The sequence below is a fragment of the Phyllopteryx taeniolatus genome, chromosome 18 (genome assembly GCF_024500385.1).
Source record: "Phyllopteryx taeniolatus isolate TA_2022b chromosome 18, UOR_Ptae_1.2, whole genome shotgun sequence".
Classification (NCBI taxonomy): domain Eukaryota; kingdom Metazoa; phylum Chordata; class Actinopteri; order Syngnathiformes; family Syngnathidae; genus Phyllopteryx; species Phyllopteryx taeniolatus.
In genome coordinates, this window is record NC_084519.1 from 9365496 (window position 1) to 9392184 (window position 26689).

At 40.2% G+C, this 26689-nt stretch overlaps 1 protein-coding gene across 2 annotated transcripts; it reads left to right on the plus strand.

Moving 5' to 3' along the window:
- The first annotated feature begins 314 nt into the window (after positions 1-314).
- Positions 315-19384, plus strand: LOC133468623 (cAMP-specific 3',5'-cyclic phosphodiesterase 7B-like). Of its 2 annotated transcripts, none has more exons than XM_061754748.1 (12): positions 315-891; positions 8621-8710; positions 9171-9334; positions 9649-9712; positions 9792-9887; positions 10767-10867; positions 12200-12331; positions 12882-12973; positions 14160-14304; positions 14374-14470; positions 15808-15888; positions 16980-19384. In XM_061754748.1, the coding sequence occupies exons 1-12, from the start codon at positions 570-572 to the stop codon at positions 17150-17152; spliced, it is 1557 nt and encodes a 518-aa protein (XP_061610732.1). In that variant the 5' UTR covers positions 315-569; the 3' UTR covers positions 17153-19384. The 2 variants fall into 2 exon arrangements, with proteins under 2 accessions (XP_061610732.1, XP_061610733.1); XM_061754749.1 differs by lacking the exon at positions 315-891 and adding an exon at positions 4997-5141.
- Positions 19385-26689: the final 7305 nt, after the last annotated feature.

The window sequence follows — 26689 nt, forward strand, 5'->3', positions numbered from 1 at the left end:
CACAACTCTTCAGCAGTAATGATCTATGCAGAGGATAAAGAATATATGCCTGTGAGTATTGTAATATTCATATTTATTTATTTCAAATCATTTGCGGACTTGCAAATTACAGCTCACGGACAGTTTGAGAACCAATCATCTGAATTGCCCTAGAGGGCCCCTTCACCTCCCAATGAGAGTAGTTAACACAATCGCTATTGGTCGATAGCATGCATGAAGGAACAAGGAGATAGTGAGGGAGGGAGCAGGGTGGCGCTTGTACACTCGCTCGCAGCGTGCAGGGGGTGGGGCTTGCCGACTCTACTGTTGGCCAGGAGACGAAATGCGGCAGAAGGCTCGTACAGATGATCAGAGCGGGACGCACAGACAGATTTTCATCTCCTTGCCGTCGTCACTTCCCCGTGTTTTACTTCCCCACATTGTGCCTTAATTTGCTTTTGCACCTGTCCCACATCGTCCTCGCATACTGAGGAGCACTCCACCTCCTTGTCACCTCCTTGTCGTCATGCTTTTTATCATTTCTTCTTCCACACGTTCTCCACTTTAGCTTTGACCCTTCTGTCGTAGCCATGCCTGTGCTCAAGGGCCTGTGGAGTCCCGAGCTCTGCCAGGATGAGCCACCAAGCTCCCCGGTCTGGGGGCGTGCCAGCGCCAGGCCACCACTGAAGACCTCGCCAGTCACCTGTGGTGGCCTGGCGCTGGCACTGGAGCTACAGGCGCTCATGCGGCAGCTGCGAGTTGCCTGGCGCGCGTGCAGGGGGAGATCCCAGAAGTCCGAGAGGCGTCAGGCTTGGGTGGAAGGCGTGGAAGATGACGGGGAGGAAAAGGAAGATCCTTTTCATCATCAGGAAGAGCAAGTGCAGCATGAAGACAGTAGCGCACATCTGGAAGGTAATTGGATTATGTTGTATGTTTGGTTTTTTTGTTCTTTTTTTGTTTTTCTTTTTTTAATGGAAGTGATAGATGTCCATGTAAATATTATTTCTAACAAAATGAAACAATCTCTGAACGTTCTGAACTCCTCCTTTCATGCCAATTTCACACAATTATTGTGCCGGGTTCAAATTTGGTAGCATTCGGACAAACTCTCTTATACAAGTTTATCACTGAAGAAATTGGCCAAAATGACCCCTGAAACCTCAAACCAAAATTCCTGTGTATTTTTTGGCCATGGCTTGAGACTTTTTCATGGGTCTACTAATGATAACCCTTGCCTACTACATTTCATGAAACTCAGTCTAGCATACGAACTTCAAATCTGGTAGCATCTAGGCAAAATTTAGAAGGACAAGTTTGTCTTTGAAGGACCCCTGAAAAAGGCCGAATTGACCCTCAAATGTTCCCCTTCTGACCAAAATAGTCGACTTCAGGTGTCTTTTTGAGCATTGCTTCTTGACACGTTTTTGTGGCTCTACTTATGATAGACGTGGTTATTAAATTTCATGTTGCCAAGTGAAACTCACTTCTGGGGCTGAATTTACTTTGGAGGACCCCTGGATATGTAAAAAAATGACCTCAGAATTACAACATCAAACAAAAATGGCAAACTTTGTGTTCTTTTAGACATGCCGACCTGACACTTTTTTGTTGGTCTAATCATGGTAGACGTGGTTATTAAATTTCATGTTTCTAAGTGAAACTGGCTTCAGGAGCTGGATTTTCACAACAATCTGGGAAGCACGACTCAGACAATTTTTGACGTGGATTGAAATTAACTGGATTTATGTGGTTGTGGTAACTTTGCTTTCGATGCGGTCATTAGCCGCAATGTATTTGTTGAGCGGGTTCGTGCTGCGTAAGCAGAGCAACGGGGTCGTGGCGGTCGAACCCGACAGGGAACGCGGCCCACCGCCACCTCTGCTGCTTGCGTGCACCTTTTCCACCACGGGTGTCCTCCACTTGAGGCAGAAATGAGTCAGTGGGACTGTGTGGGTAAGAACCTCAGACTGGGCGGAAGGTTCACCTTCAAAAAAGACAATGACTCTAAGCACACAGCTAAAATACCAAAGGAGTGGCTTCAGAACAACTCCGTGACTGTTTTTGAATGGCCCAGCCAGAGCCCTGACATAAACACAATTGAGCATCACTGGAAAGACCTGAAAATGGCTGCCCTACATTCACCATCCAACCTGACAGAACTGGAGAGGATCTGCAAGGAGGAATGGCAATGGCAGATCCCCAAATCAGGTGTGAAAAACTTGTTGCATCGTTCCCAAAAAGACTCATGGCTGTATTAGCTCAAAAGGATGCTTCTACTAATACTGAGCAAAGGGTCTGAATACTTATGGGTGTGTGATATTTCAGTTTTTCTTTTTTAATAAATCTGCAAAAATGTCAACAATTCAGTTTTTTTCCTGTCAATATGGGGTGCTGTGCGTACAATAATGTGGGGGGAAATGAATTTAAATGATTTTAGCAAATGGCTGCAATATAAAAGAGTGAAAAATGTAAGGGGGTCTGAATACTTTCCGTTCCCACTGTATACCATAGTTTAACTACATATACTACATAGGACAAAACTAAATTGCTAAGGAACACAGTGCTAATTTCTGTCCACAGATTACATGAGCATATTATTGTCAAATCCCGATGTTGCAAAATGGCTGGCTTGTCCAAAGAAATTAAGTCAAAACCTGAGTAGCAGGGTATGTATGTATGCATGTTTGTCTTTTGGATCCTGTAAAAGCAACAGCTGCAGGGGGCAGGAAGCATCATCTGCTCATGTGCTTGTAAATCACTGTGTGTGTGTTCGTGTATGTGTGTGTTTTTGTGTGTGTGAGTTATTGAGGAGGGAAAACATTCCCAGGGCAGAATTTGTGCCACTTCCATGCAAAGTCAGTCCAAGTGAACATGTGCGTGGGTGATGTGTGTCAAACGTGCGCTCTCTTTTTCAACCTCATTCGTCAGGGAGCGGGGGAGGCTGCATTCAATGTGCGCTGGGTGTTTATTATTCGCGGGCTACGGAAGCAGCGAGTGTACACAGGAGTGTCTTTAAACCCCCCTTTTTTAAGCATCCACTTCGCCTCTCTTATTTCCCTCACCGCATCCCAAATGACCCAGTTCTGTGCATGCATCGAGACAATGACCTATTTACCACACCGAGAGGTAACAGAAGAGAAGGGAAGGGGATAGAGAAGGATGAGCTGCGGGGAGGGGGCGGCATCTGACAAACAGACAGGAACGGGGGAGGATGGGAAGCTTTCCTGTAGAGTGAATTCCGATATTTGTTTCTCAATACATTATACATGTTTGAAGATAATTGCTGGAAAATTGTGTAAAGACTGAGAATTACGTAGTACTCAGTTGTGGAGATATAGCATTCAACTGTTTTTCGGCATTTCAGTCTTCCTGATTTTTGGGGCGTGGCTAAAACTGCACCCAATGACGTACTTAGGAGTTCGGCATGAGTCGCTCCTCCCCAACTATGTTAGAAGTTGAGCACTTTTGTGACTTAGCTAACTAGCTATGCCTTCAGCCTGGAAATACATCTTCCCGTCACATTATCCACTGGTGTGGCTGCTTTAGAGCGCCTCATTGTTGGCCGTGAATGCACACACGTCACGCAGAGAAAGAGGGACGAGTGAGGAGGGGGAGACAAATTTTTTTTTTAAAGTCCAACTTAACAGCCAGCATGCGAACTGGGGCTTCGGGCTGGCATGGCTGCTTTAGAGTGCCTCATTGTAGGCCTTGAAAGCGTGCACATTATGGAGGGAAAGGCGGAAGAGCTGGGAGGGGGCCACCGGTGTATTTGATGGACAGTTGAGTAGGGCGTCTATTCAGCGCACTCAACACTCAGCACACGCGCCCACAGCGTTTGAGAGCGGACACAATAACTAGATTTTTCACGATTTCAAAGTCTCGTTTTACATTCTTGGTGATTTCTTTTGTTAATCGATTCAATTTGGCAGGGTTGTTAACAACACTCATTTCTGTGGTGTGTCAAATTTACAAGACATATTTATTTTCATTTTACAGTCTTCTGAATTGTCAGAAGAGGAAGATTCTTTTCGAGTGTGTGTCATCTCCACACACTATACAAGTGTCCTTACAGGTATCGCCATTTTCTGTCATTCAAGAATTATCTTTGATTCCAGTCCTTGCGGGTGCCTGTTCCTTCTCATATAATCCTGAGCCTTCTAACCGTGTTTGCCTCCCTAACCTACATTGGCTTTCCATGTTCAACTATTGCAAAGGTGCTTTCTTGGTCTTTGAGGAATAATAATGGGTTTTAGAAACCAGTTTGTTTTTTTGGATTACCCACCAACGCTTAGCCACTCTCTTTTGAGGAAATTTAGTAATCCACTTTCTATTTGTTCAACGATTAGTGGTTTCCTTCTGTAAATCCTTTCAAATTTCTACATTAATTAGCTCTCCACATCTGTTCTCCAAAATTCTTGGAATGTCTCCTGCTTCACTGTAGGATTTCAGTCTAAGATCTTTGGGAGCGCTCCCATTTAAGCTGTCTATACGAGGAGCTTTCTTTGCTTCTATTGATCCCAACAGATTTCTGTCTTTGTAGATTTTACCAGTAATTCTACCGCAGCCTTCGAAGATGGGTAACGTAGTTTCTTTAATTATTACATATTTGGGTAGTTGGGGAGCTTGGTGAGCTGCCTACAGTCGCTCATACTTGATCTGAATACCTGTTGCTTCTGGTTTTCTTAACGGTTTTTAATCCAGATCTTTTTGATCACTTGGTATCCAATGTTCCCTGATGGACTTGAATCTATATTTGTATCCAAATCCCAGTAGTACCAATCACCAAGTCAACAAAGAGCTTAACAAAAGACCAAATTCTGGCCACAGTTCTTTACAGAGCTGTAAGACGACTCGTCGTTCTGCTCCCTGCAGAAGACCGGCTGGACAAGCGGAAGGCGTTAAGTAGAATAAAATACATAAATTGGTTACAATTGTCTGTTGAGATGAATGACTGATGATGTCACAAGGCTTTGTTGTTTATGATGAATTGAATGCGAATGATGTCACAAGGTTTTCTCGTGATACTGTCAGTTGAAAGACTACAAGAGCTAATCAACCTTTAAAATACTGTAGCTTATGTGTGTGTTCAGTTAGGAAGACTAAGAAGTTGAGGGCTACTGAGATGATCACACCAAAAGTGATGCGGCTTGGAAATGCTACTGGTATGTGTTGACTAGAGTGTTTGTGATGTAGACAGCTACACCATTAGTTGGAAAAACGATGTACGCTGAGCACTCTAACTAGTAATTCTAGTCATTTCTCTTTTTCCACGTTGTCAACTCAAACTAAAGTTACTGTAAATAGTTAAAGGGTGAAATAAAGCATAAAAAAAACTAAAGAATTTGAACCCATACTATGGCTTCCTCACATGTTCCAAAGACTTGCATTATTTTTAGGTTCACTGAAGATTTTAAATATAGAAGAGGTAGGAACGTTATCGTGAATGGTTGTTGATCTACATGTACAGTGGATATAAAAAGTCTACACACCCCATTTTCATGATGTTAAAAAATTAGACCATGATAAATTAAATGTAAACTTTTTTTTTTTTTTACCCATATAACATGCACAACTCAACTGAGAAAAAAATAAATCTTTTCACAAGTGGTCGTCAAAATTAAAATAAATAAATAAATAAAATTAAATATGGTTGCAAGTGTGTGCACATCCTCATATAACAGATGTGTTTGTGTTCAAAATTAGCCAATCACATTTAAACTCATGTTAAATGGGAGTTAGCGCACACATCAAGTGTCTCTGAGGTTCTAATAGGCTTTTCCTGACTTTTTTTTTCCTGGAAGAAACCTGATAGTTTTGTGCTAACACTAATTCTTCCTCAGTTTCAGCAGAAGAAAAACATACCCAAAGCATGCTGCCACTACCATGCCTCTCTGGAGCTATGGTGTTCTTTTGGTGTGTTGTATTTGCACCAAACATAACAAAATCTCCCAAACGCATGTTTTTTGGTTTAATGAAACCAAGGTTATAAACTTGTCGGCCCAAATCGCAAAAGGTATGTTTTCCCAAGAAACCTGCAATCTCGGGTCCGAAGGACTACAGGCCTGTCGCCCTGACATCTGTGGTCATGAAGTCCTTTGAACGCCTCGTGCTGGACCATCCTAAGAGCATCACAGTGTCCCCTGCTGGATCCCCTGCAGTTTGCCTACCGGGCAACCAGGTCTGTGGATGACGCAGTCAACATGGGACTGCACTTCATCCTAGAACACCTCTACGGCGCGGGGACCTACGCGAAGATCCTGTTCGCAGACAACAACACCATCATCCCGAACTCCTCTCCTCAAGCTCCTCCAGCTCAGCGTCTCACCTGCCATCTGCCAGTGGATTTACAGCTTCCTGACGGGCAGGACACAGGAGGTGAGGCTGGGGGACACCACCTCATCTACACAAACCTCCAGCATCAGGGCACCCCAAGGATGCGTCCTCTCCCCGCTGCTCTTCTCTCTCTACATGAATGACTGCAGTTCAACGCAACCGCCTATCAAAACTCCTGAAGTTTGCAGACGACATCACATTCATCGGCCTCATCAAAGACGGTGACAAGTCTGCGTATCGACAGGAAGTGGAGCGGCTGGAGCTATGGTGCGGCCGGCACAACGTGGAACTGAACACGCTTAAGACGGTAGAGATGATCGTGGACTTCAGGCGGCATCCTTCGCCACAGCTCGCCCTCAAGCTGTCAAACTGCCCTGTGTCAACCGTCAAGACCTTCAAGTTCCTAGGAATTAAGTCTCTTAGGGCCTGAAGTGGGACATCAACGCCATCCTCAAAAAGGTCCAGCAGAGGATGTACTTCCTGCGGCTTCTGAGGAAGCACGGCCTGCCACAGGAGCTGTTGAGGCAGTTCTACACAGCAGTCATCGAATCAGTCCTGTGTTCATCCATCACTGTCTGGTTTGGCTGCCACATTAAAGGACAAACTCCGACTGCAACTGACAATCAAAGCTGCTGAAAAGATTGTCGGTAACCCCCTACCCACTCTTGACGACTTGCACGCTGAACTAAGACAAGAGCATGCAAAATCCTCTTGGACCCTCCACATCCTGGTGACCACCTCTTCCAGCTCCTTCCCTCAAGTAGGCGCTATCGAACCATGCAAACTAGAACTAGCAGACATTCCAAGAGATTCTTCCCTCTGCCATTAACTTCCTAACCAGTTAACTTACAATTCCATTGTAACATGCTGCCAATTTTGTCTTGAGATTGTAGTCACATCGCTGTTGGGGCAATTACACATTATGTATTATATTATACTATTATACTACTCACTGTAGTAGTCTCGCCACTCTGCACTAGTTGCATATCTGTTGTTGACCAATACTGGCCACTCATGTGCTTGAGAAGCCTCTGCACCATTCGCACAATGGTCACTGTACCAGACTATTGTTCTATTTTAAACTGCTCTAAATTGCTGGAGGCCTCGCCATCATTTGCATAATTGTCCCCCCAATTTTTTTTTTTAAAGTATCAGCATTACCACATTATTGGTAACCTCTTATTGCTCAGTGACTGTGTATTTATGTTTTTTATGTCTCAAGTATTTGTTTTTATGTCTCAAAAGTATTCACTGTCAATTGACTGTTTGTTGTCGTACTAGAGTGGCTCCAAATACTGGAGACAAATTCCTTGTGTGTTTTTGACATACTTGGCAAATAAAGGTGATTCTGATTTTTGACGCAAGCAAACACTGCTCATCACCAAAATAACACAATACCTTCAGTAAAGCGTAGTGATGGCAGCATCATACTTTGGGGCGGTTTTTCCTTCAGATGGAACTAGCTTCTCAAGGTGGAGGAAATTATAAACAGTTTCAAATAGTTGTGTTAGCACAAAACCTTCAGGGTTCCTAGAAAGCAACACAATCTCCGAAAAAGCCTACGAGAACATCTGAACTTCATTTGGTGTTAAATAAGTGGTGCGTGCTGACCCCATTTGAGTTTGAATGTTATTTACCAGCCATAAGAGGGTGCTCCCACTTGTGCAACCACAATCTCAGGTCTCATGATCTCATCTCATTTTTACTTCTTTGAAAGATTAAGTTGTACAGGTTGCAGGTCACAATGTAGCAATAACGTTTCCAAATGATTTACATTGGTCTCATTGATTGATTTATTATTATTTTTAAAAAAAAAAACAGGTTTATCACAAAAACCATTTGAACAGGGGTGTGTAGACTTTTTATATCCACTCTTATACGGCCTGTGATTTGCTGGCGAGCAGTCCATGGTATACCCCACCTCTTGCCCCAAAGTCAGCTGGGCAGCTGGTCAGCCGTAAATGGATGGACCCACGAAGCAAGTGTACCCAATGGAGTGTCTGACGAGCGTGTGCACCAATTCCGTTTAGTGTGCGTCACAATTGCTTCTTTCCTGCGTGAAATGTGTTCTCCCAGGGGCCGGGCACTCGTCAGAAGCGTGATATCCTGGTGATTCAGGCTCTTCAACGAGCCCATTTGTTTTCGATAGAAACCTAAACAAGGTTGATCTGAAAGAGTCTTTTTAAGTAGATCACTGGGGTACATTGGGTTCTTTTCCTCGAAAGTGTAACTTTTAACGATGCTACGTGTTAAAAGTAAATGTCCAGCAATGGTCTGTTGATGACTCCAAGCTGTCCTTTTGTTTTAGGAGCTAGCACGCCAAATGGTTGTCTTAGTAGTGTGCTGCTGGCTGAGAGAAGAGGCTCTTACCCTTTGATGGACAAGCACATCGTTAAGAGTAAGTCATGTTGTCTTGTCACAAGAATAAAGTCATATATTTAATGACTGGGTGTTCTAATATTACAAGACGGTTGTAAATTTGACTGAAGTCGTTAATTTTAAGGGGTGAATGACGTAATGAAGTATGGCGGGCAAACTCTTGCATAGGATAAAGTCAGGATTTTTGAAAAATTGCAATCAGCGAGTACATTTCAAGAATGATGAAAAGAAAATCTAAATTTTATATTACACATTGCAACAGTATTATGACTTTTTTGTCATCACTTAATGCATTTTTCCCCTCTTCATTTTATGACTTTGTCCCAAAATTTTGGCTTTTTATTTTGTCTCTCCAAATTCCAACTTTTTTCTGTACTCACATCACGTGCTCATGCTTAAATTCCGAAATTGCAGCCCAATGATCAGTGGTTGTTAAACCTTTAAAATAAAATCACCCAAATCCTGTGTTGACACTTCAGCCTGTGACCAGCAGCGGGAGCTGGAGTCCGTCAGAAGGAAGAAGGTGAATACTTTGCTGAGTTTCCAGAGGTACTGCCATGCTTCACGCCTCCTGAGGGGCTTGCTGCCCTGGACCCCCGAGTCCCTGCATCTGTTGGACTACGACTACCTGGGCCAGGCTGCGGTAACAAGACACACATAAACAGTATTACCTTGACCTACGGCTATAAGTTTGCTTCGGATACGCTACCGCTTGAGAAAAGTGGGGGGGGGGGGGGAAAGACTGTAAATTGTAATTCTCTCGCAAGTAGACACAGAATCATCGTTGATGCATTTGGTCAAACACAGAAATGCAAAATGAGAACACACACGCGGCCGCTCACATGCATATCACATTTGATATCTACAAGTAAATTCAATTCAAAAGTCAAGGTGCTGCTGCACAAACATATTTACATGAAAATAAATACTGAATAACAACTCCTTTTATTATGAAAGCACATGCTATCAAAAGTGGGCTCCTGGAACTTTGACATTTTCCTGTTCGACCGACTTACAAATGGTGAGCAGCCCTCTCGTTTATGTACAAATCCGTCAATTATAGTCAATATTGAATCTTTTTTTTTCTCCGTGTATTGTAGGTAACAGCCTAGTGACGTTAATGTGCCACCTCTTCAACATCTACGGTCTCGTTCAGCACCTCCAGCTGGACATGGTCAAACTGCACAGGTTCCTCAGTATGTTCCCACGTCATCCAACCAAACCTAAAAATTGTTGCATATATATATATATATATATATTATGTATTTTTTCACATGAAATTCCCTCGGTGGCCTTTTTGTGGTGCTCAATGTAGCGCAGATCTCTTCAGGGGAAAGAAAAAAGGCAGATAAACTTGATATTTCTCACACATCTTAATATGCGCTGTAGAGGCTGACATTTTTCAGGAATCCCACCGGGTCCCGTGGCATCCCCCCAGGATGGGAGTGAACTTCACTATCAATCACATGATTTGGCAGGAGTGGGAGCCGGAATTGTGATAACAAAACTGGGAATTGAACGAGTGTGGAAACCATGAGATGGGAGTGGAAACTATGATGGGAGTGAAAAACATGATGCAGTTACATTTTCTTTTAACTTAAATCAGATTGATATTGAAACATTTACCCTGAGTGTCGAGCTAAAAATTGCTCCCTTGGGATTGGGATCAATCTCTGTGGGTGTCGGATTGTGGGTGTCGGATACCTCTAATGCGCTACAGAAAAAGAAATGCACCATAGACCTTCACTAGATTAGAGGTGCTGTTTTTAAGGCCCAACATTATTAAATATAATATTAGCTTGATACCTAGCCCCTCACTGACCCACTGACTTAAAATTTCTTGGACAAGACCAATGTAATGGACACTAAATGGGATTGCGGGAATTCCCTTGGCGGCCTTTTTGGCGCTGCACAATAAGGATAATAATGTAGAGGCGTGGCTACAAGTGAGTAGTAATCCCATAATAACCTACGACAGTGTTATTGTTTTTGGAAATGAGACATGCACTGGATTTCCTTTCAGCTTCATCCCAATGGTTTTTTGTTTTGGGATTTACATCTGCCGGTCTTTGCAGGCATGGTGCGGAGTGACTACCACTTCCAAAACCCCTATCACAATGCCGTGCACGCGGCCGACGTCACCCAGGCTATGTACTGCTACCTGCAGGAGCCCAAGGTAGGCCGGAAAATTCCCACCCGCGACCCGGTTAGCATGGGGGAATCCCATGATGCACTCTGAGCCGATCAATTGTACAGTGTAAGCACATCAACTGATCAAATGAGATTGGATAGTCGAGTTTAATGTGATTTACAAAAAAAGCTTGTTTGTCCGTCCATAAGTGCCATAATGATATGATGACGTGACAACTTCCATAATGTTGGCATTGCTACTAAATACAGGTCATACGCAATTAGTCTGATTGACTTGAAATTTTGCACACGTTCATCTTAATATACTCTACAAAACTAGATAATACCACACCATGGAACATCACCAGATGTTTGTGCTGTTATTAAGCCCCAACATTAAGAAAAATTGAAGCTCCTCACTCTCCCATTGACTTGAAATTTCTCGAACATGTCAAGTTGCTTAAACAGAATTTAATCAATGAAATGACATTGCGGCAGTGGAATGGGATTGAAGCACACATGCTGATATGTTGTTGAGGAACATTTTCCCCTTTGCCCTACAAGTCCATTTGACTTGAAATTTCTCATACACAAGTTCAGTCTTAATTTTCTCAGTGGTCCATACTGTGCTATAAAGTTGATCTCCCAAAATAATGTAAATACAAAAAATACATGTCGCAAACAAATGTAAAGATTCTTTAAAAAAATTAAATCAAAACATCATAATTTGCCACATGGAAAATGTAGGAAGTTTACAGGTCACACTAGTCACCCAATTAATGTGATTATTGATTTGTAATTTCTCATAAGCTTTCATTTGGCTCATATAATAACTTAACCAGTTCTGGTGGTGCCATTAATAAGGCCAGAATCAACACAAAGAAAAGCATGTCAAGCCTACGTTGACTGTGACTGTCTGTTGAAGTGACACTGTTGTTGAGACCCAATTTTTTTTCAAGTGACACCACCACTCCAGTTTATAATGTGCTGTAGGGGAAAAAAAATTGCTTAGAACTTCACTCCATAGGGGAACTGCTTTTTAAGCCCCCAACATATAGCCCCCAAATATAATGTGCTTGTTGAAAGCTGCACCCTTCACCACATAAGTCAGTTTGACGTGATATTTCTCACACAAATCCAGTTTACCGTGCTTTGCAAGAAGAACATGGACATTTGCCACACAATTGGTGCTGTTTTTCACTTGTCAAAATCCGAGGCCATGGCAAAAATTAATAAGCCAAGCAAACCATCCTGCATGTGCTAAGCTTTAAATTTCTCACTCAAGTCTGCCATTACCATTATCATTTATAAACATATTATCTTTTGCTATTTTTGACATAATCAACACCAAATTTGATGCGTAGCCTTTGTATGGTAGCTAGCAGAGCAGCTGAGTCCACTGGACGTCTTCCTGGGCTTGATGGCTGCCGCTGCCCACGACGTGGACCACCCGGGCGTCAACCAGCCGTTCCTCATCAAGACCCAACACCATCTGGCGTCGCTCTATCAGGTAACACACCGACACAACTGAGAATGAATTAAGAGTAATTGAATGGAAAGATGTCATATGCTGGGACACCACTGTTACCACTGTCTGTACTTCCATCCATCCATTTTCCGTAGCGCTTATCCACACACAGACAACCACTTGCACTCACATTCATACCTACGGACAATTTAGTGTCTTCAATTAACCTGCCATGCATGTTTTTGGAATGTGGGAGGAAACCGGAGTACCCAGAGAAAAGCCATGCATACACGGGGAGAGCATGACACGGGAAGAACGTGCAAACTCCACACAGGCGAGGCTGGATTTGAAGCCGCGTCCTCAGAACTGTGATGCAGATGTGCTAACCAGTCGGCCTTGTTCTTTCGATTTTGGAAATTCCTGGTTGATCGCCATTTATTTCCATGAATTCTCATTAATTCACACGGAAATTTCCCAACTTTAAAAATTGGCCAAATTTTGCAACCCTGCGAACGCACACATGCATCAAAGAAAAAACAAATATAGAAAATTGATGAAGAAGAAAGAGGTGACTTTTTCTCCTCTTGTGCAGAACACGTCAGTGCTGGAGAGTCACCACTGGAGGTCGACGGTGGGCATGCTGCGAGAGTCACAACTGTTGTCACACCTCCCTGCTGACATGTCGTAAGAAAACACACGCACAGTGTAACAAGAAGAAGAATCTTGCGCTATTTTTGTGAGAGACATTTCCAGCGCACAAATTACCTTTATGTGATCTTTAAAAAAGTCAATAGGCCATAGTTTGCCACACGGTGGTGCTTGGGGGCACTGTTAATATGTAAAGACCCACATTCAGTGAGTGCAAATGACTTGCGATTTCTCACCCAAGTCAATCTTAATGTGCTCCAAATAAACTTGATGGATTTTCTACACGGCTAATTTAGGAAGTTAGAAATGTCCCATTAGTCTGATTGATCTGAAATTTCTCACACACTTCCATCCTAATGTGCATTACAAACAAAACAAAACAAAAACCTTCGCTGATGGAATTTCACTTGTTCTTGGGCGTGCTCTTATTAAGTCCTAAAGTTACACATATTGAAAAAAAACATTGATAAACCAAGCGCTTTACCAGGTATAAAGGCTTGAAATGTCTGACATTAGTCGGGATTAATATGTTTACCAAACATTCTGAACGATAAAACGCTTTCTGCTGCTTTTCTGCGAGTGCTGCTGTTATTAAGCCCCACAATTAGTAAGTCTGACAGGTCTTACTTGTCAGCCCATAAATTTCTCACGCAATTCCAGCTAAATGTGCTTTTGAAATAAATAGATTTTGATTCACATTTGTGCTGTTATTAGAATATTTTACATCATATCTTTTAGACCATCAGTCTGATTAACTTGGAAAATTTCACCCACCAGTAATTTGGACCATGAATATTGACCCAATGTGGGCACTGTTATTAAGCCAAAACCCACAGCCCACCTGTCTTAGTGGCTTGGAATTTCTCAAATATCCAGTGAGTGACTTGAATTATTTTACAGATCACATCAGTCACCCCATCAGTCTGATTGACTTGAACTTTCTGACACCATTCCGTCCTAATATGCTGTTTAAAAAAAAAAAAATCCTTTGGCCAGTACAACACCAGTCATAACGTTTACAAAATTGTACATATCTTGAACCAGACTGTCGTCAGTCACCATTTTCAAGTCTCATTGGCCTGAAAATTCCTTTCACCGGATGAGCTTAATACACTCAACCAAAAAAACAACTCCAACTATTGAAAAGATTGTTATGCTCAGCCTCTCAACCAACCAGTGACTGTTGTTTGTTTTGTGTTGACTTGTGATTTCGTCCATGCAGGCAAGAAATCGAACAGCAGCTGGGCTCGCTGATCCTGGCCACAGACATCAGCAGGCAAAACGAGTTCCTGCTCACCTTCAGGGCGCATCAGGATAACCAGGACTTGGATCTGCGAATGGCGTCGCACAGGCACTTCATTTTGCAGGTAACGAAACACGGCCACACGACACCTTGGTAACTAACGGTAAGAGTAACACTCTCTCCTTGTGCTCAGATCGGCCTCAAGTGCGCAGACGTTTGCAACCCGTGTCGCGTTTGGCCGCTCAGCAAGCAGTGGAGTGAGAGGGTGTGTGAGGAGTTCTTCATGCAAGGTGAACGGAGAGGAATGAGGGGTTTATATTTCTTTATTCAACCTTTATTTATCCAGCTAAGGCAATTGAGAACAGATTCTCATTTGCAACGCCGACCTGGCTGCAGACAGCTGAGTAAAATACTGTATGGCCAAGATTATCTAAGGTACAGTGTCAGGTCATTGGCAGCATTTAATTTTTTGTATTTATTCAAACTTCTTAACTAATATTTGAATGAAAGAATAGACAATGAATAATACATATGTATACATTTTGTATATTTTTTGTGTTAAAATATAGCTAACAAAATCTTAATATCATTTAATTTCCATTTTTTTATTTCTTTCCCCTTTTTCATTAACTTGTAAATGTTTTAAAAAAATAATAAAATAGAAATTATGAATAGTTATAAATTTAGTATATCTACCTTTATGGATTAAAATATGTTTTAAAATCTAATCAGGATCTATTTCACGTTTTTCTAAATGTTATACGGTTTAAGTTAATTTTGAGTTTAAAATATTTCAATAGAAATAATAGTAATAAGAATAAGAAATATCGAATGTTTTTATATATTAAAAGAAACGAAAAATCAAATCAATATATTTAACATTTGTATTGAAAAATGTCTTCCCTTTAAATTCCAGCCTTTTTAAAAAAAAATTCAAGAATGAAAAAGAAAAATTTAAATCATAAATATATACAATGTCAATGTAATATATATGTATGAATGTTATATATTGTGTGTTTATGTATCAAAATAAAATGTGTACAACATGTCTGCTTTTTTTTTCTTCAAATGCTATTTTCTCTTAACTTTTTTTGAGGGGGACAGGAACCCCAATTTCATGGATGTTTTCACTGAATGTATTTTTTGAAAAAAATATGAAAATGGCCGACTGGTTAGAGCGTCAGCCTCACAGTTCTGAGGACCCGGGTTCAATCCCCGGCCCCGCCTGTGTGGAGTTTGCATGTTCTCCCCGTGCCTGCGTGGGTTTTCTCCGGGCACTCCGGTTTCCTCCCACATCCCAAAAACATGCATGCATTGGAGACTCTAAATTGCCCGTAGGTGTGAATGTGAGTGCGAATGGTTGTTTATTTGTATGTGCCCTGCGATTGGCTGGCAACCGGTTCAGGGTGTACCCCGCCTCCTGCCCGATGACAGCTGGGATAGGCTCCAGCACGCCCGCGACCCTAGTGAGGAGAAGCGGCTCAGAAAATGGATGGATGGATGGATGGATGAAAATAAAAAGTGGCAAAAATGTACAATAATAGTAATGATGATAATAAAGTAATAATGAATTCTAAATGATTTCAACTTGTGCGTTTCCGTTGTGTTGTGGTTGACAACCTTGTAGGCGACCTTGAGAGGAAGTTCAACTTGGAGATCAGCCCGCTGTGCGACCAGCAGGCCCACTCGGTCCCGGCCATCCAGAGTGGTGAGTGTGCAAAACCACGACAACACACACACACACTGATAATCTGCTTGCACAGGTGTGCACACCCAGAATGAACCAATCACCATCTAAACGCATGTTAAATGGGGGTCAGCATACATGTGCCACCATTTAAAGTGCCTTTGATTAACCCTAAATAAAAGTTTCAAATAAAGCAAAAATCCAAGTTTTACCTCGTAACATGAATGGGCCCCCTCTATATTTCAGGAAGGGGTTGGGCCGAGTTCGCACCGTATTTTGATTGGTTCAATTCAAGTGTCTATAATGACGATGGCCCGATTGGCTGTTCTGATTGACAGCCCAGTGAAGAGAGTTAGATTTTTTCCCTGACCACGCTACATATATTGTACCTAAATTTATCTTTCCCCATTGAAATGAGTGGCAATGACAGTAATCCTTTCCAAAAAAATTACATTTTTTAATAAGATGGCACTCTATAATATTGTTCTTTGTAAAAACATATTTTATGGTGGGGATGTTCAATAGCACTTTTTTTCAGACCAATATCAGTACGAGTATTTAGTCTTGAGTACTGATACAGAGTACTTATACCACTTGGAACACGCACATAATGAGTCGCTGATGTGTCAAACCGCTGCCTTTGGGCTACCATCATGCCCGATACCTTGAAATAAGGCCAGTATAGGTCCGATACGGAAACCTGGTATCGATACTCACCTATCACTAGTAATACCATCATTAAATGTAATGTAAATAATTCAAACTATTTGTGCATCATTATTAATTCATTACAAAGCCTTCTGGTGTGTGTGACATTGTGACCAGGGGGCAGTATAATAATGTCATGCAGATACAAATCAATAATTTTGAGTCAGTAACTGCAGAAATATTTGTCGTTTTTCACACAGAGGATAAAGAATATATGCCTGTGAGTATTGTTATATTGTCTGTCTACATATTGCTGCACTGTCTGTGTTCAAATACCTGTTGCTTAGAGTTAGAACATTGTGGCTATCGATGCTATTCATTAGCCCGACCAATTGGTTACTATCTGGCGAACTGCACCTTTGGACTACTTCCTTCCCACCACTGACGTGCTGCGGTTTTCTCAGGCTTCATCTCGTACATCGTGGAGCCTCTTTTTGCCGAGTGGCACCGCTTCACCGAACCCAGCGCCCTGAGCCGCACCATGACAGCCCACCTGCGCCGGAACAAGGCCCACTGGAACCGCCTGCTGCACGACGCCCAAACGCGGCCCCCCGACCCCGAGGAGGACGTCCGGTAATCGTGGCCTACATGCGTCGTGAGGTTTTAATCAATGAATTGATGTTTAAGAAACTTTTTTCACAACATGGGTGCATCAAATTAGAAACTGGTTTGAAACTGAATTTATTTCAGTGGTTCAAATTAAAAAGTGAAACTTGTTCATTATTTTAGTTTCTATAAATAACAGCTTCCCAAAATCCACCATGTAAAGAAATTAAAATATGGTGGCATTTCAGTTGTTTAATTCAAAATTGTAACTCTTATTATCGAGCAGCTAAGTGTGGAACGAGGGCTCCATTTAGTGTTATGGGAAAAAATATGTTTTGACAAAATGGTCAACATTTAAATCGTAACACAATGAAAATGTTAGAATGAAGCGCACAGGTATGCATGCATTCTGTTTAAACTTTTTTTTTAAATTCAATACAGGTTATTTCGGTACAATTTTTATTTATGTGCAATATATTTTAGTTGAATCATTATTTTGAGTAGAAATTTGTTCTTTTCATACACTGAAGCAAAGTGTTAATTTGTGTGTGTACATAATGTTACTGTTGCCCAGAATAGTATCAAATATACTTTTTATGAAAAACACATGCCTTGTTTTTGATGAACACTTAACGCCTACTACGCTACTGCATTTTAATATTGGTCATCAGGTATTACCTGGAGAGATTAAATATTTATTTTAGGTGGTACTTGGTGTAAAAATTCTACGCATCTGTTATATAGTCACTACACAGTGATATTTCAGATTTATTACAATTTTTATAATGAAAGCTTCTAGTGAGCAAAAAAAATCATCTCAAGAAGTTGAATATTGCATATATAAAACAGTCAAAAATAATGTGATAATGTGGTTGCACATTGCCCACTCTTAACTAAATTAGGAAGTGTCCTGAAAACTGTTTTCCTGCACATTTAATGAATTACGTGACTTTTTTAAATTGAACTATTGACAGAAATTTAGTTTTGTACAATATTCTAATTACCTAAGATGCTCTTTTCCACTTTTTATGCACTTCTTATGCTTATTTATAATTATTTAAGTGCTCCTACATTTCGCTGAAGGAAGAAGCTTAAAGCTGCTCCTGGAAGAAAACAAAACAGTTGAAGGATGCTTCAAAACACAAAAGTGTCGCCATGTTTGTTGAACCAAAAAAAAAAACAGGATTTCCTGCAACAGTATGACAATTAGCTTAGTAACACATTTAAGTTGTGCATTTATTTCACATAAACTGTACACTCATGTTCAACAAGGCCTTAATAGTTATTTGGAAACACTTTTATACCACCTGCGTTATTCGCCACACACACACACACACACGTTTTCCTTGGGCTGCTCTACTGCAGAGAGTGGGCAAGGGCTATATTATTTAGGCTGAAGCCTCAAATTTATTTTTATATATTTTTTTTTAAAATTCCACAATCGAAAAGTAATATGGCAATAATATTTTTTTAAATAAATACTGTGTATTGTCACTGCAAAAAAGAAAAAAAAGAAAAAAAAAAGGTTTTATTTTTTTGTTTGTATTATTTTTACTTCGCAGGCCTCAAATCGTTTTTTTTCTTTTTAAATCCACATTTTAAAAGTAATATGACAATATAATATTTTTACTTTGCCTGCTCAACTACAGAAGGTAACATGCAAGGCCTTTATCAGGACTGAGGCCTCAAATGTATTTTTATATTTTTTTCAAAATGTTCCACAGTTAAGAAGTAAAATTATAATAATTGTATTTTGTCACTGCAATATAATATTATTGTTTAAGTGTTTATTTGGGGCGAGGCCTCAAATAAAAATTGTTGCCTCTGTTTTTGCACAATTAAAAATTATTTGTTAATCGCTGTTCAATAATAAAAAAAAACCTCAAAATGTTTATTTGATTTTTTTTTGTTTTTCCCTCATTTTGCTTCAACTAACTGCAGAGGGTATTAGGCATGGTCTTTTTCCACAGTTAAAAAGTAACGTAATATTGTATACCATCATTGTGCAGTAATAAAAGGAACATTTTGTGATTTTGTTTTTCTTTTCATCCAAAAAAAAAATTTTTTCTTTTATTTGTGACTCACAAAATTTGGATTGAAATGTTTTTTTAATTGACTTTATTTATACTTTTTTAACTATAACCATAAATCCTTTTTTTGTAAAACTATTTTAAAGCCATGATTAAGGATTTTTTTTTTTTACAATTTGGACACATGATTAAGCAATCTTTGGACACTGAACAATAAAAATGTAAAAATGTGTTGAATATGTTTCCAGTTTATCTTTTTTAAATGATCGTGTTGTTTTACGGATGACCACTAGGCGGAAGCAAAGTTACGTCAGTCCAGCAGCATGTTACGCTCAACAACAAGAGACAAAAACAGGAGGAGGTGGGGGGGGGAAAAATCAGTTAAATAATAGTAAAAGCGTTCAAGAGGCCAATTTTGATCAATTTTAAGACCGAGCTGATACCTTGCGCCACCCTCATTTGCATATCTCTTAATTTGCAATGCAAATTAGGCACGTAGATTGTTTGTTAGTTTGTTGGCCCCTTATTACTTAGACTTTTCTTATTCTTGCGGGAGAAGAATGAGAAGTACATATTTTAAAGGACAGAATAAAAATGGCTCACTTTGTCATTTTCCACTCCATGGGTCAATTTGACCCAGGATAGAAGAGGTCTTGTGTTAATACATTGAAACAAATCCCCCCCAAAGAAATTTTCAAAATATTGTCATATTTTTGGGTGTATAAAACTTTTCTTCACATATACATTGAAAATGGACATTTTGACCCAGGATGGAAGAGGTGTCTTAATTTGTAAACAAACAGTTTTAACATGCCAATTTTATGAAATCAACTCAGAAATTCTGACCAAATATGGCTTGTAATTAATAATAAAAAAAGTTGTATTGTTTTGCTATTACACTTAACAAGTGTAATCAACATAAACAATGGAAATTGTTCATTTTGTCACAATTTAAAAATCAGTGGGTCAATTTGACCCAGCCAGTTGAGATGTCTTTTAAACCATTGTATGTATTCTTACTGTAAAATACCTGAGAGAGGTAAATATTGATTGAAAATGTAATTGAGTTTATAATAAGATACAAAAAGCTTTGGTTTTTTTGGGCGATTTTTGGCACTTTTTTAGTCTTTGAAACTTGTCATTAACATATACAATCAGAATGGTTCATTTGGTTGCAATTTTAAGTCAGTGGGTCAGTTTGACCTATTATAGAAGGGGTGTCTAATTTGTACATTAAAACCATTTTAATATTACCATTTAAGAGTAAGTTTATTCATATGAATGTACTTAAACATAAATGTGCCTAAAGACAATTTTGTCTTTTATTTTCTCGTATCCTTTGTACAATCCAGAGCTAATAACAAAAGCAAACATGTTGCTTGTTGTTCCGTCAGCGTAGAAATTATGCTCGTCATGTGTGACGTTTGACTTGCATTCATGCTCATCATTACACACACACGCGCGCACACACAAAGCATGTGTCAGTGTAAATATTGACACCACAAACAGACCCCCCCCCCCCCCCCCCCCCGCCCCCCATCATGGTTTGCAGCCCCCCCTAAATGACAGAGAAGGCACCACTCCCTCTGGAACAACAAAGTGTGCTGATAATGATCTCCCTCATGAACCTGATAAATGCTGCACTTGCATTTTGTCCCCCCCAGTCCCCCTCCCAAAAAAAAAACTCACGAAAAAGATGAAGTCAACTCTACATCGGCCATCATTTAATAAAATATTAAGAAGTACAGTGAACCCCCATTTATCATGGATGATAGGTTCCTCACCCACCTGCGATAGGTGAAAATCCACAATATAGAATCACCAACTACGTTTTTTAATTTGTAGTTTTACCACTCCTAATGCTTCCTTAGTGCCTGTTCTCACTCTCTTGCTGTCATGGAATGGGAGACTATAACATCACCTTTCTGGAAAGGAAAAGAAGACCGATGCTCTCACTTGCAGAGTTCTCCAAATAGGAAGCCAAGGGTGTTTGCTTCGAGATGTTTATTTGCCACTTACAGATGTTTATTGTAAAACTGACAAACAAAATACAAGAGAATTCAACATTGTATATTTTAACATCAAACTGTTCAACCAGGCGGCACGGTGACCGATTGGTTAGCACATCTGCCTCACAGTTCTGAGTACCCGGGTTCAAATCCGGCCCTGCCTGTGTGGAGTTTGCATGTTCTCCCCGTGCCTGCGTGGGTTTTCTCTGGGCACTCCGGTTTCCTCCCATACCCCCAAAACATGCTTGGTAGGTTGATTGAAGACTCCCGTAGGTGTGCATGTGAGTGCGAATGGTTGTTTACACAGTATGTGCCATGCGATTGGCTGGCGACCAGTTCAGGGTGTACCCAACCTCTCGCTCGAAGATAGCTGGGACAGGCTCCAGCACGCCCGCAGCCCTAGTGAGGATAAGCGGTACAATAAATGGATGGAACGGTGTTCAACCAAACTATGTAATAATGAAAGTCCACTTGCTTAATGCTGAAATATAATATGAAATGCCATAGACAGGCTAACGTAGATTAGCATAGATGTCCCTAAATGGTTGCATTTTGCTCCTAAAATATGAGAGAGTGGTATTAAATTTTTCATCCACTCGTGCATCTGCGACCAGTAACAACTTTTTTTTTTTTAATTTATTTATTTTTTAATTGTTGCTAGCAAACTTCTGCTCCACACTTCAGTGCACTTGTTGGTCATAAGGCACAAATGAGCTGGTTTACCAAACGACATTGATGCCAAAAGAAGAAGAAAAAAGATGAACACCAAAGAAGGTGGACCAATGTGTGCGAAAGTGAATGACCATTGTGATTGGCTACTGTGTAAAAAGAGGCGGGTCTTGAGGTTATCGCGCTAATCGAAAGGTATTACACAACGCCAAAATAGTCAAGTACACCATATAAATTCGTCTAACGAATGTCTGCTAGCTCAATGCTATCATATTATGTGAAACACCATTCACAGGCTAATGGAATTTAGCATCTAAGTTATGGTAATTCTAACCCCTTAAACAACTGCTACTTTACCACACACGGAGCAGCAACACATGCATACAGAGAATACAACAATACTTAAAGGCATATATTGTCTCTCCTATGTGGGAACAACAAATAGCTTTTTCTGCCGCCTCCTCTTGCTTAATTACGCTGCAGTAGCGCTCAGTCCTGCCTGGCATTTTGTGGCATGACGTGGTACTACACTAAAGGTAGGCAACTCTAAATTCCAATTTACCTGTATACAGTTGTCCAGATCTGATCACGTGATCGGAGGTCAGGGCCAATCACGTTCAGATATCAGGTTTTTATTTTCTTTAATTTGAAAGGTCACAAAGCAACAAATTAACTCAAATGGAACTGCAATAGCATAGTTTTTATTCTACATAATCAAATTTAAGAAAGATTTGTTACTGCACTAAGTGGAACTTTATTAAATATTAAATGTTTTCAATTTTAGTTCATCTTTTAAGACAGGATATTTAAGTGTAATTTGTATCGTTATTTAAAGCTTCACCACTGATATGTTTTAAAAAGTTTATTTTTATTTTTGGGGTTTGAACCACAGCTGCACGAGACTTATAGCCGTTTACGAAGGTGTGTTGGGATACTTTTATGCAAATAAAAAAATGTTGAATGTGCACTTTTTTTCTTCTTAATAATGCATGTCGCAAAGTATCGGATCGTAAAATGAAGTGACTTGAACTTGGAATTGGGGGCAAAAAAATGTAATCGGGACAACCCTAGTATACCTTAAATCCCCCCCCACCCTCCCACCCCCGCCATCCCCAAAACAAAAAACGATATCTTAAAAATCTCCTTTGCAGTGGTGGGCGAGCTGCATCCCCTTTTCTCTACAGGTGGACTTCCCGCCATTATTTGTCGGCCTTCTGGCAGGCACGACGATGTGGGCTCGCTAAGGCTGTTGCTGTTGTCAACAAGCCGTTTCAGTTTTGGCATCACTCGCGCGTGTCCGCCTTTATTTTGTCTCCATTACACACATCTCGGGGGAGATTGTTGGTGGTTTGTGCTGGGGAGAAAAAAAAGAACAACAAACCAGAAGATTTTATTTGCCCTAAGGTGTCAAATAAACACCACAAAAGAAGTAATGTGTTTTCATCAGTGGTGGTTCTTCCCTGCAGTGTATTCTCTTCATTTCATTGCGTTTCTCTGAGCCGCACTGCTTCCAATACAGATTCGGACGTTGTTGTTTATTTGTACAATCAGGTTTCAGTCTCTGTTACCATAGCAATAATCTTGTTTCTATAAATCAGATTAAAATTAATCAGATTTCAAATTCATCCTCACAGGGTGAGAGTGCTGGTCCTTGGTGACCTCAGCATTTTTTCTGTGAACCTGATTGGTTGGTAGGAGCAAAACAACTGACTAGCAAAACACATCATCTCTTCACATCTAACACAGATTTTACTCTAAAATGTACATTTTACTTGCATAAAGTGCCCCTGCAACAGGTGGAGCTCTAACTGTAAACTGTAAGGCCATTTTTAGCCAATCGGAAGCCAGAAGAAAGTCCTGTTTGGAAAAGACACAATGCCAACAATGGATAAAACTGTTCCATAAGCATGACGTCAGTGTTGAGCTATGCAAAAAATTATAATGTATTAGCGGAATTTTTAAGACAAGATTAAGAAGAAGTTATTTGTCATATAGTCACTGTTTACACAAACTCGTGTGTAGCTTTAACACGCCTGTTTAAAAGTCAAAACATATTTGAACTTCATTAAAAAGTTAAAGTAAATGTATTCATAGATTTAATATTTTTTCTTTGTAGTAAACAAACAAACATTTCTGCAACAAAATTTCACTTTGACCTCCTTTTGGGGGTTGTGAAATAATTAGTGACTGAATATACTGTCAGTCAACATAAAAATATGTTGTGAAAATTGTGCCATCGTTAGTTTTTGTTTAAAAAAAAAAATACAGAAAAAACTTTTTTAACTAAAACAGTATAGCAGCATTTTGTTTGAGCATTCAATTTTGGATATAATTATTTTTTAAATGTATTAATCCCCCCAAAATGTATTTCACTCAACTTAGTACATTTGTTTTTTAGTTCAAAAGTAATTATTTTGCTTGATCGTTGTTGTAGAGATTTTAAGATGTTGACAAAAGATATCTTTTTAGATTTGTGAAATAAAAAATATTAGGTTGTGATATTTCATGACATTTATTTTATCGATTAAGTATATAAAAATTTTATTTAACTTTCCTATTTTGTCCCATTTCACTCAAATGTGTTTATTTTTGGGGGACTTCTCGTTTCTTGGGGTCCATTTGGAAAACCTGGAAGTTACCAAAAATGTTTCTTCAGCTCGTAAAAAGGTAACTCGGCACTCTTGAGCCTCAGATTACGACCTGGCTCAAGGAAACTTAAGAGTGATTCCCCTAAACTTCTGGAAAGTGGAACAGCGGAAAACCAAAAATTCAATCCATCCACCTTGCTGAGCTTTCCTTGGGTGAATCTGTCACTCAAGATGAGTGATGCCACACTTGAACACTCGCACTGTTTATGTCTCATGCCGTCGGGAACGGGCGGGGTTGAAGTTCATGAACATGCGTGTGTGTGCGAGAGGCGTTTCTGCGCCTGCACGCTCGCTCTCCTCTGGCACATGCACACAAACATTTGACTTGCAAATTTTTCTGATGCAAATTCCAGCGAGGTGGGAACACAAAGACGGTAGGGGTGTGGGGGGGGCATGATCATGATCCAATTGCTCACCCCTGCTTGCCACCCTCCCATCAATGCCCCTCCCAACCCAAACTCTTGTTACCGAGGGCAACCAGTGTTTTGTGCTATTGCAATTGATCCAAGCCATACACAATAATTTGCATGCAAGATAGCGAGTGTGCGTTGGACATTTTCTTGTCTTTTCTATCTTTGTGCTGACATCCCACCTTTGAGGAGAAATTCACTTGTGAGGCCTCCTCTGCTGGCCGAAACACTATCAGAAGCGTTGCCAACTGAGGGCAGTAGAAAACAAACATAATTATGGATAAATATGGAGACAGAGTTGACGTCCCTACTCCTCTGCTCTAATATTAGTTGTTCTTTGAAGAGGATTAAAAAAAATATATATATACTTGTGAGTATTGTTACATTTTCTGTGAACACGTCGATGCCCACAAAAATTAGTTCCTTAAAGTCTTCTAACACCGTCACGTAGATGCTATTCTTAGCATCTGTATGGTATGAAGTGTCAGCACTAAGATACAGGATTAAAGGCTAAGTTATGTGGTTGTTTTAAATCACAACGCAAAATTCTCTTTGTTTGATGTTGAGTTTGACAATAAACTTCCACTGGGAGTGCCATTAAACGGCTCACAGCATCCAACTTCTGACAGCTTTCCCTTTTACTTCACTACATTTCCTAAATAAAGTGCGTACTTTACTCTGATACATATCCCCTGACCATCTTCATTACTTTTTATGAAATAAAATTGAAGAATGTGTTCATCAACGCAATGCCTAGTAGGGAACAGGCGGGGTTGAAGTTTATAAACGTGTGCGTGTGCGTGTGTGTGTGCGCGCGCGCGCGCGCCCGCACACCCCCCGTTGCATCACAATAGAATGGGTGACACATGCACCTTCCTCTTTGGTCTTGCAAAACAACTCTGGCACTCGTAGTACTCGCTGGTGAAAACACTGAGGAAGTTGTTGCCTGCAGGGGAAGTGTGTAGTTAAAAAAAAAAAAAAATATATATATATATATATAGTTCACCTCATTGAAAGAGAATATCCCTTTTTTGCATGGAAATATTTGTGTGGTATTAAATACATGAGCATTTAGCTTTGTTTGTTTATTTGTTCCTCCTGGATCAAACACTGATCAGGTATTGAAAAAGTTCCCTGCCTTTTTTAAGCAAATATGACACCTATTGTGTATCATTTCTCATAAATGCCCACTGTCACCTTTGCATCAAACTGTTGCAGAGCAAAAGGTGTGAAAAAGTCTCTTCGATATGGGGACGTGTGAGCAGAACATACATGACTCACAAAAAGTTAGGGATATTTAGGATGAACCTAAAACGCACTATAATCTTTAGAGGTGAACCTAATTTGACCTTCTCTAAACCATTGAATGTGTACAACTGTTCAATGTTTCAGTGCTTTTTGCACGACTTGCTGGCTCTATAACACGACACTAAATGCGAAAATTCATGTTTTTATTTAATTTCCAAGGATGTCTACTTCTACGCCTTTCTGTGACTTCGCTAGTCTCTCTATCTCTGTTGCTACCTACTGATGAGACTACAGTATAAGCCTTTCACATCTGGATTTTGGCCTGTTTTACTGCCACTTCCTCCTCCTCCCTCCCCCGCATCCAGTTTGTAGCTTGCAGTGATGAGGGGCTCTTAAAACATCAAAATGTAAAGAGCGTGATGAAGAGGACTGGATAGTAATTCATTGCAGTGGTTGAATAATGCAGGGGTGTCCAAAGTATTTATTTTTTATATTATTTATTTTAATTTTATTATTTAACCATTTGCAGCCAACCGTCCATTTTTTTTATTTTA

Bases quoted from the DNA above. Each gene is read 5' to 3' on its own strand.
- LOC133468623 (XM_061754748.1), top strand. From the start codon at position 570: ATGCCTGTGCTCAAGGGCCTGTGGAGTCCCGAGCTCTGCCAGGATGAG. The intron at 8,711-9,170 runs GTAAGTCATGTT...TTGACACTTCAG, and splicing joins GGACAAGCACATCGTTAAGA to CCTGTGACCAGCAGCGGGAG. The intron at 9,335-9,648 runs GTAACAAGACAC...TTATTATGAAAG, and splicing joins ACTACCTGGGCCAGGCTGCG to CACATGCTATCAAAAGTGGG.